Genomic DNA, 13039 nt, shown 5'->3' with positions numbered 1-13039 from the left:
GGATCAACATAGAAACGACATAGTCACGTCGTTTGTCGAGAGTAACGAAGCCAAGCTGTAGCCACGCGCCAATAGCAAAGCCAAGCCGTAGCCACGCCGCAAAAAAGAAACCAAAACTTCGAGCAACTTCGAAAATTTTTGTTCGGATCCGCAAATAGTACGAGGCGGAAATTTAGGACGCTAATTATGGGGAAAAAACCTCGTATTATACGCAGGTTTTTACGGTACTATGCGATTTTCCTATACCTTTACATAGGAATTCCAAGGGGATAATCTGCGAGCCAATTCGAAATATCCGGGCTCGACTGCGCGTTGAATATGCGGTGCAGCATAACATTGAAACAGTGAAATTGCGTGTTAGATAATGCTTTGCTAAAAGTAACACTTGGTTATGTTAGATAATACTGCTGGCTTTTGTCAGCCTGCATGCTTTATATCTTAAAATACAAATAAAAAGTGCATGTAGGTACAGTCAAACCTCGTTATAACGAAGTAGCATCAAGACCGTAAATTGGTTTGTTATATCCGATATGCGTTGTAACAGTTGACATAAATATCGGCCCTGACAAGTGCAAATATTCTAGACACGAAAATGCATTATACTTGGCTTTGAACCCACTACAAGCGAGGTAATCCTTACCTGTCTCCTTGTGGCATTCAATCAAAATAGGCCGGAATGTGGGAAGGTCAAATTACAACAGAACAAGGTTCATTTGAAAAAACAGGTCTGCACTCATTCATTTGAAGAAGGATGTTGTCTTCGTCTGGTGGCTTTTCACAGCACTGCGCAGAATGAAGTTTTCCACAGTGTCCACGCTCAAGAAGGCCTTTTCTACGTCAGCAGTTTTGGTCGTCGGGAGTTTTTCCAAATATCCTTTCAGCCTCCTGGCCATGTCTGCCGCGTCCGCAGTGCTCATCGGTGGTTCATCACATTCGCTATCGCCTTCGCTATTGCTGCTGCTGTTATCCTCAGGCAACAAAACACGATCCACAATTTCTTGATCCGTCAGCTCGGGCGCCACGGCCAAGCTCTCATCAGCCGAAACGAAATCTTCAAATGCGACTCCTGGGAGTGCCAGCTGGTCCGAAGTTTTGTCCAGCTCTGCCTGGTCTTCGGGCTGCACTTCGTCTTTGGCGGCAGGCAAAACAAAACCGGCATCCGCGAAACAGCTCCTTATTGTGGACTGCCTCACCTCATTCCACGACGCACACAACATTTCGAGTGTTGTCTTTATGTTGATTGTTGTGGATCTATGTCGATCGATGTCGAAAACCAGTTGCGTCACCAAACGCTTCCGGTAATTGCATTTGAGTGAACGGATAATGTCCTTGTCCAAAGGCTGCAAAGCAGAAGTTGCGTTCGGTGGCAGAAACTGCAAGCGAACTGCCTTCAGCACGATCGAGACTTTATGCGTTGAACAGTTGTCCAAGAGCAACAGGGCCTTCCTGTGCTGCCTCTCCATGTCCTGGTCGAACGCTCTCAGCCAGTCCTCCTCGAAAAGCTTGGTCGTCATCCACGCTTTTTTGTTGGGCGTGTGTTCAACCTGCAAATTCCGGACGCCTTTCAGGCACCTTGGATGTGCAGACTTGCCGATGACGGTGAGCCGTCTTTTGTCAGAGCCGTCCATGTTCACGGCAACAACGACAGTCACCCGGTCTTTGTTCTTCTTGCCTCCATGGCAGGTCTTGTTCTTCACTGCCAGTGACCGCTCTGGCAACAACTTGAAAAACACGCCAGTTTCGTGGATGTTGTATACATTGCACTCGTCGCATTCCTGGAGCAGAGGCCGAAAATTCTCCAGCCACTTTTGACATGTCTGCGCGTTGACAGCGTACCCTTCGCCAGACAAAGTGTGGCACGTGATCTCGTGCCTGTCTTTAAAACGTTGCAGCCAACCGCTGCTGGCACTGAAACCGTCATGCCCCAGTGCGCAGGCCAGGCTGTTGGCCTTCCTTTGAAGAAGTGCTCCTGATACCGGCAAGTTTCGCGCCGTCACGTCTTTAAACCATGAAAGCAAAGCCGCTTCCACGTCCGGGTGATGGCAAGGCCCAACTCGCTTACGGTCGGCTTTTATGGCGTCCTCGGTGTTGCCCTCAATCTTCTTCCTTGTGGCCGAAATGGTGGATAACGTACTCGGGGGAACACCGAATTCTAATGCAACATCCTTTTTGTTGCGGCCACTGTCCACAGCTCTCAATATCTGCAGCTTTGTCTGGAGCGAGATCGCCTTCCTCTTCCAAACCATTTCGAGCGCTGCAAGAAAAAGACTGGTCGCTGTGCTGATGTCAGGATGCCGGCCTCGAAGTTGTCAGTGTAGCTGCGCTTGCCTTTCTTTACCACTGGACAAGTGGCGCCACCTTTCGGCCCTTTGTCATCACATGAGCTTTCAGAGTTTTTGCACTCTGTTCATAGGTGGCGCGACCATCCAATGCGCAATTTTTGTGCCAGACGGCGAAACTTTTTCAAACGATAAAAAAAAAAAAAGTGAATCGGCTTCCAATATTCATTTGGTTTTTTTATGCTACCTTTCGAGTTCTGAGCCTCGCGTAAAACCAAATATTTCTTTGTTACAGCTGATTTTGCGGTGGATCTTGCGTTTTCGGTTTCGTTATAAAAGAATAAATGTCACTGAAGTGAAGCGTGACCGAACAAAGTTCGTATCTAGTTCGCTATAACTGATAATTCGCTATATCAGTGTTCGTTGTAATGAGGTCCGCCTGTACAGATATATTGATACGTGACGGCAAGCGATGAAGAAAGGACTGCATGAACGATGGCGATGATATGATTTAATGTCTGCGAGCCTAGCACGAGCGCTCCTGCCATGCCACTGCCCGCTTCGTCGTCTTCTAGTCCGTCACATGACTCGGGGCCACGAAGCGATCGTCCCGATCGCGCGAACTAGAAGAATGCCACAGACGATGACAAGCAGGACGTGACGATAGGCGTGGCAGAACGTATGAACAGAGAAGAGAAGATGAAGGGCTTGCCGTCACAATGAAAGAGATGATGAGCAGGTGAAGCCAGGTCCACGAAGACTGAGGAGCCACCGGTTTCTGGAAGTCAACGTCGAGGCCCGTGGACACACCCAACGGCAGGGGCTGGGGTACGTGTTTCTCGTGTGAGTGTCGGTGGTTAATGGGTTCTCTGGTCAGTGGCGGCGGTCTCAGTTCAGTGGGGTCGTAGGTCGTTAAGTCTTCTAGGTTCTCATGTGGGTTCTCATGTGGGCGGTGAGTGGGGTCACAGGTCAGTTGCGGCGGTCGTTGTGTCGTCGTGTCTTCTGGTCGGGGCTTGGGGCGGGGGCGGTGAAGAGCGGCGGCGTCGGGGCATACCTGGCAGGCTGGGGAAGCGCCGGGAGGTGCGAATCCGTGAGCTCTCCATCAGAAGACCTCGGTGTACAGCAGGCTCCTAAGCTCCGGGACCGGGATGAAGAAGGTACCCAGCACCTTACACCAAATGATACGTGACGGCAAGCGATGAAGAAAGGACTGCATGACCGATGGCGATGATATGATTTAATGTCTGCGAGCCTAGCACGAGCGCTCCTGCCCATGCCACTGCCCGCTTCGTCGTCTTCTAGTCCGTCACAATATGTTGCTCAGTAAAGTACTGCCATAGGGAAAGAGTCCATGCAAGTAAAGCCCTGTTCTCTGAACCCCGTAACATCCTGATAAATGGGGCAGTCTCGAAGCTTGCTTGCATGATCATTCATACTTATCTCTACTGTAATTTTACATGTATCTTTGTAATTTGAAATTTGTAGTGTATTTATAGTGACCAGTTTCACTTCCCCAAGTATCCTTCCTGCAGTAACCTGGGTAGTATTGCTAAATAACTAAGGAGATATGTGGAGCCCTCAAGAGGTACTTTTTGGGTGGCTAGCCTCCACATGTCTCAAGGCACGCCAGTCCTGGCCATGGCCATGACAGTGTTTGAATCGGAGGTAATTTAACCATTGAAGTCATTCGCTGAATAAGACCCTGCAGGGTGTGTCACCTGTTGCAGCCTTGTCATTGTCACCCTTGCATATGTTGTCACTATTGTAGCCAGCGAAAACTGAATGAATAACACAGTTGTGAATCCACACTGGGCTTGAGACTGCAGCTGCCTTGATTGTGGCTCTGAGTGCACTAGACCCTCGTTAAGGGGGGACACTGGTCTTGAAAAAAAAAATTTTATTAATGAAGTCAGGTACGAAATCTTCAGGGAATATGTAGTTTTGTGTGCCGATTCTAAATATGTCATTTAATTTCATCTAAAACAATTCCTTGAGCACTTGTGCACTTTTTATGCCAGTATTCTGCGGAGAGTTCTGAAGAAAATTTGCTGCGGGAAACTCTCTGAAATGTATGCCATTGGGTTCTCTTGACACCAAGGAATACAATAAGGGTGAAATTGTCTTCCTGCCTATCATAGAACTTAAGTTATAGACTTTTGAAGTTGTCGCTTCAGAAATGAGAAGGAAAATGTGTATTTCTGTGTGTGAAGTGGCAGCTTCAGTACCCTATTACTCAGGTTCTATGAGATCCAGGAAGACAATTTCACCCTTATTGCATTCCTTCATGTCAAGAGAACTCAATGGCATACATTTCAGCGAGTTTTCTGCAGCAAATTTTGTTCAAAACTCTCCGCAAAATACTTGCATAAAATGTTCATAAGTGGTCAAGGAATTGTGTTACATGAAATTAAATGACATATCTAGAATCAGCGCACAAAAATACATGTGCCCTGAAAATTTCATAACTATGACTAGATTAATAAAATTTTCTTTTCAAGACCAGTGTGTCCCCCCTTAACTCAAGGCGGTAAAAATGGAGCAAAATGTTTTTAATTAAGCAGTATTGAGGTAATTGAGGCACTGGCGCTTTCGGTCTACTGGTGGGGCTTTACTTATACTAAAGCCTCCTATTTAGCTTTATTTTTCAACTTCATTATACAGAGCGCGTACAAAGTAGTAATACAAAGTGTCTCGTGTAGAGGCACGAGAAGCACAGGAAGAAAATGTGCACAGTCACATTAATAGGTTATTAATACAGTATAAGCTCGTTAATTTAACCCCTTTTAATTCAGAAACATGGACAGTTCGAACAACTGGCTTGGTCTCTGCCAATGCCCATATAAGGCTATGATGGCGGGTGCTCACTAATTCGGGCGCTACGGGGTCTTGAAACCAGTTAATTCGAAAGGCTCCCAAAGAGAGGTCGCTTCCAGGTGTGGCCAGCGCGGAAAGAAATCGTCAAAGAGTTGCTCGCGCACCTCTGACATGTGCGGGATGGCAGATGTGACAAAAACGGACTGTCTCTGCTCTGAGAACAGTCCGACAGTTTTGGTTTAGCTTTTCTAAGCTTTGCGCCAGCCTGCAGCGATGGCAACTAGCCAGCATCAGTCAGGCGTTCAGGCTATCGGGCATTCTGTTATAGAACCACCTGGTTATAATTTTCTTTGATGGCAAACTACTTTTCGGCCGTGGATGAAATCTGAAGGAATACGTGTGCCAGCCGCGTATGCCTCCTCCACATGCTACTCTTATACCCGTGCCACACGGCCAGATTTAATGCCATTAAGTGCTTACTGGCTGAAGTTTTAATGGCATTCGTGCGGTGTCACATGCATAAATTTAATGGCATTATCCTTACTGTCATTCGTGACCTACTGAGTTCGCCACAACTCATTCGCCTGTGTAATGCGTACTCTTGTTCCCATTCCACACGCAGAAAAGCATGAGCAACAACTTCCTAACCAGTAGCAAATGGTTAATTCGTAACTTTGCCAGATGAAGCATCTATATATGCCACATTTTCGATGCGAAGAGCACCATTTTAACCAGCCTTTTTGACGGGTACTCTCGACTCGTGTGCCGACATGCGAGTTTATGGCTACTTTTTCGACTTGTAAAGCAAGAACAGGCGCATTGTCTGGAAAAACATTTCTACATTACGTTTGAACAACATTCCCGTTATATTGTGCTCATTAGCACTGTTTACATTCAGATGAAACTTTTGACTGCCTTGCAAGCGTTATCGTCATCCTCACTTTCGATACTGGCATTAAATGTGGACGTGTAGCACCAACTCCGAAAACAATGGCATTAACAAACTTAAAGCTTTAAGCATTTACTGCCATTTCTTGTGCGCGTGTGGCACATGTATTGCTCCATAAGGTCCTGAGAGCAGGGGGAAAATGTGGTAAGGGGTAAAGTGAAATGCAGGACGTTGCCAGTTACAGCTTTGTCGCAAAGAAAAAGATCCTTGTGTCAATTTGGACATGTGGCAAACTACTTTTCGGGCATGGAAGTTGCCAATGCAATTGATGTGCTAGCATCGTCATCCTTGCACACTGTGTACGAAATTAAGTAAAGTGCAGAGTCACCCATCGGTTTGGAACACGACCTGGTTGCTGCATATAGCGCCACCTGACACTGATCTTTTGTTTTCACTCGGCATTGTTCAACATTTGTATTTGAATTTCACTTGAAAACCCTTTCAATTTGAGAAGTGGCAAACACGGGGTACTCATGTGAATGGAAAGCTTCTGACTTAATCGATATTTTGTGGTATGTACAAGTTATCGAGTGTTTACGGTGTAAGCACATTGTGGAGCCGTGCCCAGAAACTTGGTGCGCTTTTCTGGTATTTTTCTGGGAGGTCTGGTGTGCGCTTGTCTCTCCCATCACCTGCCGCACTCAAACCTGGCTTGCCGCACTGAGGGAGGGCGGGCCGGCTGTCCCGGTGACTCACTCCCTTCTATTTCCTGGTGTCCAGTCACCACACATTGCATTTCTCCTTTCTCTATGTGCACTGTGCAGCTTACTCCCCCGAATATCCCGGGGGGGTCTTCTCTTACCTCTCTCTTGAGTGCCTCACCTTTGGGCATCTCTTTCTCTCTCTCTCTTTTCCCGCACTTCCCGTCTCTCTCCCCTCCTTCCCATCTAGATCCCTCCATCCAAACACCAGTGAACCCACCAAACTTTGCTGGTACATACACACATTTCCTACTTCTCTGGTGTCTCTGCTATGCATGCATGGATGGTGCCTGCCTGCCTTTGCTCTGTTCCACACCACTTGCATGTGTTGCTACTCTTAAGGGGAGACGTGAAGATCAGAGGTGAAATCCGTTATTTTTTCTAAAGTTTAGAGCTATGAAATTTGGAAGGCTTGTTAAGAAGTCCACTGAATGCTTAAGTACAAAATTTCACTGAAATATCCTAATTATAGTAGGATACAACTTAAAAAAAAAACAGCAGTTGCAAACACTGGGCCGCGATCTGCGACGTCTTTGTGTTACTTCACTGGCCAGTCGCAGCTGTAAACGAAATCAGCTTTTTAATGTTTGACTATATCAAACAATCCGCATATCAAAATTCTAGAGCTCATAATTTTTTCTTGTGATGAGCTTCTTGTTTAGGTAACGAGAAATGTTTAAGCAGTGGACTACTTTTTCGTTGTGGAGGAATTCTGCGCGCAGAGGCTGATTGTGGGCGGAGCTTCACTGCAGACTTAAAGGTGCAGTGAAGAGGAATCTGAACTTTTTGCCGCGGGAACTCGATCTACACGTTGCGAGCATTCTTAGAGGCTTCAACTTATTGCCCTGTGTGGCCGATTTCCCTAAATAAATTGAATTAACGTCCAGCTCCCGCCTTTACTTTTTTAATTCTCCCCGTATACGGTGGGTGGCGTCGACCAACACGTGGAGTGCCTTTCAGCCAGCTCCGTGCAGGCTTTGCTTTCACTTTATTTTGTTTTTTAGGTTTCCGTGAATAGTTTCACTCGCAGATAATATAGCCGCAAAATAAGCCCCCAGAAATAAAAATACATGCGGACTATTTGCTACTACGGTTACTACGTATTACTCCGCCGATGGCAGAGCGGCAAGCCACCACGGGACTGGGTGAAAGGCACTCCACTTGTTGGTGGACTCCGCCCACCGTATGGGGAGAAAAAAAAGGCGGGAGCCGGACGTTAATTCGATCTAATTAGGGAAATCGGCCACACAGGGCAATAAATCGACGTTTCTAAGAATGCTCGGAACGTGTAGATTGAGTTCTCGCGGCAAAAAAAAAAAACGAGTTCAGATTCCTCTTCACTGCACCTTTAAGTTGCATCTGACTATAGTTAAATCGCTAATTTTTACATGTTTCATTGCTATACTAAACTTGCAGAAAGCCTCATGTGACAACAAAACACGGTGGGAGCCTGTGATTCTTACGTTCTACTTAAAGGAATGCTTGATACGGTGACATTCTCCAAATATTTTTAGAAGCCTGATTTTTGTTCTGTGAGAATGTTGTATCCATGCTTGCATAATGGCCTCATTATCATCATGCCAAATCAGTGACAGAGGGGAAAATGAGCAAGTAATTCAGAAGTTGGTCTCTTCATATATTAAGAAGTTTACAGGGATAGGATGGCACAGGAAGGGTTAATTAGATAGAGATATGAGAGAGGTCTTTGTCCTGCAGTCGATGTAGTCGAGCTGATGGTGATGATGACTTCAGAAGTATAGGAACATCACTGCATAAAGAATTTATCAAAGAGTACAATGCAACAAAGTGCACGGAAATCCATGAAATTACTGTCATGCTATGCTTTCTGCGAGCAGGGCAGTCAAATCGAAAACTTTTAAGGCGAGAGCCTTTAACCCTTTGAGGTTCGAATTATTTTGAAGAAAACTTTCCCAGGTGGTCAAATTACTTTATTGCGGATCTTGAATCTACAAAATGTATATAATCAAGAATAAATAGTAAAAAAAAAACTAGGAACAGTACTTTGGTGACAGCATCACTCACAACTGGAAAATGTTCAATAGAACAGAATAGCAAGGGTGATAAGCAAGCTAAGAGCAGCACCAATAAAGACAGAAATCAACTTTCGCCGCCTCTGCAAAACAGTGCCCACAAAGAGAAAACACGTTTCGCGCGACTCTGTGCGATCCCGCGGCGGAGGCGTGTTGCCACAGAGGGTGAGAATACCTCGGGAGCAACGGTGATAAGCAAGCTAAGAGCAGTGCCAATAAAGATAGAAATCAACTTCGGCAGCCCCTGCAAGATAGTGCTGACAAAAAGAAAACTCAAATTTCGCGCGACTCCATTGCGATCACGTGGCGAAACCAAAACTACAAAAGGGGTGTTGCCGCAGTCTGTGCTGCTGCGCTAAAGCTAGACATAAGTTCTGCTTATCTCCGTAAGAAGGCAGCACAAAATTCAAACACTTCTTGTAAGTCCTAAGAGGTGGCAGCACCCCCCAGTGAGCACGCATTGTTCTTTTGCCGCAAAATTTCAAACGGAAGATCGAAACCATACCCGTACGGCAAAGACCTTGCGGGACAGAAAACCGCCGCCGTACATATACGGCAAAAACCTTCAAAGGGTTAATGCCTCATTGTTGTCGATAGAAGGGTGTCAGCAGAGGTGTCATGCTTTTCTGTTGGTCGAAGTGGTTATGATGTCAGAGTGTGCAGATCCAAAGTAATGAGAGCACCCACGAATGCCTGACGCCCCCTTTTGGAGCACCTGACAACTGATAAAATAGTTGTCGTCGTCTCTGACGGGGCGTAAGGAGTCCGTGGGTGACCACATTACATACCTCATTACTGCGAACAGAGCCACGGATACAACCGAACCCATCGAAGCAGAGAGAGAGTCGTGCTCAAAGTCGACAGTCAAAGTGTGTAGTTGTAATGTGTAGTCAAAGTATGTAGTCAAATAAAGCACTAGTACAGCACAAACAGTCTCGCAGTCAAAGCCAAACAGTGCACCAGGTTGCAGCACTTTAGAGAGTCAAAGTGCCCCCTGAATTTTTGAGAGAACTGGCATTTTCATGGAGATTTCAGCCAGCTTTCTGCTACTTACAGCCACAAAAACACTTTTTTAAAGTAATTTCTCGGCTGCTTGAGGAAATTTTTTCGGGATGTAAATAAAAAAAGACTTTATAGATACCAAGTCTGGTGTTTTCTAAAATCAAATTTTGTTCTTCAAAATTTTTGATTCGATCCTTGAATCCTTCCTTAAGGTTCCAAACTAGAGGTTCAGTGTCTCTCGGTTGATTTCAAACGCCATGTTGTCATTTCGCAATTAGGCCCAAAATTGGATGATGCTGCAGTCTTCTGAGGCTGCACGAACGCCATCTGTCAGGAGGTTACTGTGGTATGGGCTTCCTCAGTGAAAGTGGTCATGAGATGACTCAGGCTGAAGCGTTAATGTTGTGCACTTTTTAACCGAAATGGGGCCCATCAGTATTGGTGGTTGTTTCGTTTTGTTTTTTTTACCAGGTTTACCAAAATCTGCCATTTTAATATTGTCTAGCTGGAGCACAGTTGCTATTGGCAGTGCCATGTAGAGCTCTGGAATCACACACATACGCAGTTATGAACAGCTGCAGTTAAGGTTTTTTTTTCTCTTTTCACTCAGTTCTAAAAGTAAATTACGACGAGCTGAAATATTTGCCGTGTCCACTTCTCATTCAATTTCAGTCTTTGTTACAGTTGACCTCAGGCTGTTCTTTGTAACTGTCAGCACTCTAAGTAAACAATTTGTGATTGTTAGTCAGGAATATGATTGACACCTAGCTTCACTCTCCATTGCTGCTATGTTTATTAACTTGATTAGCTGCGGAGAGAAAAACGATAGGTGTTATGTTGAGAGACAGGAAGAGTGCAGAGTGGGTGAGGGAACAAAGGCGGGTTAATGACATCCTAGTCAAAATCAAGAGGAAGAAGTGGGCTTGGGCAGGGCATGTAATGCGAAGGCAAGATAACCGCTGGTCCTTAAGGGCGACAGAGTGGATTTCAAGAGAAGGCAAGCGTAGCAGGGGGCGGCAGAAAGTTAGGCGGGCGGATGAGATTAAGAAGTTTGCGGGAATACGGTGGCCACAACTGGTGAAGGACAGGGTTAATTGGAGAGACGTGGGAGAGGCCTTTTCCCTGCAGTGGGCGTAGTCAGGCTGATAATGATGATGATGAAACAGTATTATATTCAGCACCACAAGCAGCTGTCACTGAAACTCATATTACAGAAGGGTAAGAGTCCTGTAAGGTTTTCATTCATAAGGGAAGTACCCAACCAAAACGTAGTATACCACAAAAAGCCCTATATGATACGAACCTGCATACAATACGGGGTGTAATATGGGGATAGCTAAAATGGAAAAGAAGTTTTCGTCTGCACATAACGCGAGTGTGGAAAGCTCATCGAAAGCATTTATTTGCACTGCATTCCAAGCTTTAATCGAGGACTGGATGGACACACACAAGGCGCATGCGCCGCACGCTTGTTCGTCCAGCACCACTCAGCGTCATGTGTCGGAAAAGAGCACTCGCCTCCATATGCTTGGCACTGGTTTGCTCCCTCTCTTGCGCTGACGCGCTTGATCAGTGAATTTCACGCAGTGAGGAAAACAGCAGCACTGACAGGAAAATCACGGTCCTTCAATTGTTAATTTTGTACTGCAGATCACGTTGCTGATCCAAGCAGAACAAATGCAAAAGTACATATTACAGATCCAAGGAGTAAAATAAACAACTAAAAAAGAAAGCATGCAGAATCTCTCTGCGTTGGACAATCGCACCATAGCTTGTAAACTGGTGTGCTGCTTGTGGTGCTTACGCTCAATGGCAACGCGGGTGCCAATATCTGGCGTGTACAGATCAGGGCGCCTGCTCGCATTTCGCACCGTGCGCACGGGTAGACCGGCTCCGGCATATGCTCGTGCATGCAAGCGTGCAACGTGTGTGCCCAGGAAGTGTCCTCGGAGTCGGGGCTCTAGTAATTGTCATTGGGTGCACCGTCTTCCGAGAGTCCTCTGTAAGGCATACCTTTCGATAGAAAATCTTCTTCGGTACCGTTGAGCGCATTTGATATCTTTCATTTAATAAAAGCACTACCAACGAGCTCCTCGGGAATGCTACCTTGAGTGCCTGCTCTACGCAACTACAGAACGGGCTGAGGCCCATTTCAGCCATCTAGTGGCAGGCTCCCCCTACCTCATCCAGCCCATGTAGCAGAGCTTGACGCGATCATATCATAGCTTGGCAGGTATGATTGTTTTCCTTTTAAAAACAGCCGACTACTGCTTTCACGGTCCCGAAATGGTGTTAGGTGTGATTGTCCTGCTTCCGATAGTTCCAGTAGCATGGGCATCGCGAGGTCAATGTGTTGAGATTGCATCGAAATCAAAACCACCGAAAACAGACTCCACTGCTAGTTAGCACCTCCCCTCTTTGGAAGCTCGATTGTGGTAGTGCTGAATAATAGCGAGTCTGGAACTGCAAATTTGGCTGAAAATTGTTTGGATCCTTATATAATGCGAGGCGGAAATTTCACATGCTAAAATCTGGAGAAAAACTTGATATTATATGCGGGTTTTCATGGCAAATAAAAAAATTGCTGCCAAACACGGCCTCTGCGCCAAATCTGGGCCTGAACAAGCCAGGAGTTCAGCCAGGAAAAGCTTTTTTATGAGGCACTCTGAGCAATGCAACAGTCTGTAGAGCTATTACTAATAACTGTACAGGTCTGCAAGGCTTACAATTATTATTTCTTGAGGCTGTCAGATTCTTTCTAAATGCTTTTCCTCATTCCTTACATTTCATTCCTTCTCAATCTATGTGGTAGTTGCTGTAGCGTATTGCTGAAGGTCTTTGTGCTACTTTCCTAATACTACTAATATTCACAGCTGCTGAACTGGCCGAAATAGTCTTTTTCTCAGGGTCACAGTTGAAGGAATTTTCGTAGAAGGTCAAAGCAAAGCTGTCTGAACAATTGGCAGTTGTCACATGTATTTAGTTCTTGCTTGACAAGGTTGCGCTGCTAATTTTCACATTGTTGGAATTTCATTTCTTTTTACTGAGCACAGCTTGAAGCGGTGGTTTCGGGCACAATCACTTTTTCAAGTGGACTCGAATTGATTTTATGGAATGGATTACACAATATGGAATGGATTACACATGGATTATATGAAATCATCTACCAGCAGTGTTTTCCCCCGCCTTGCTTCAGAGATGGCACAGTGGCAAGCATGTGCATGATGAGGCTTGCCTGCCTCA

At 45.7% G+C, this 13039-nt stretch overlaps 1 protein-coding gene across 4 annotated transcripts in view; it reads left to right on the top strand.

Moving 5' to 3' along the window:
• Fas2 (neural cell adhesion molecule fasciclin 2) overlaps window positions 1–13039 on the top strand; it is a 131696-nt gene that overhangs the window by 102509 nt on the left and 16148 nt on the right. The window contains exon 13 of one of the 4 annotated variants that reach the window (XM_089547705.1): window positions 6934–6975. The exons of the other annotated variants lie outside the window; for them this stretch is intronic. Within the exon in view, the coding sequence (XP_089403831.1) occupies window positions 6934–6975 (42 nt within the window). The remainder of the gene's footprint in view (window positions 1–6933; window positions 6976–13039) is intronic. 4 annotated transcript variants of the gene reach the window in all.

This window comes from Amblyomma mixtum, chromosome 6, assembly GCF_055824585.1.
Source record: "Amblyomma mixtum isolate Tamu chromosome 6, ASM5582458v1, whole genome shotgun sequence".
In the NCBI taxonomy this organism is placed as follows: domain Eukaryota; kingdom Metazoa; phylum Arthropoda; class Arachnida; order Ixodida; family Ixodidae; genus Amblyomma; species Amblyomma mixtum.
Note: the sequence above shows the minus strand (reverse complement) of the source record. Positions and strands in the feature narration are given on the sequence as shown.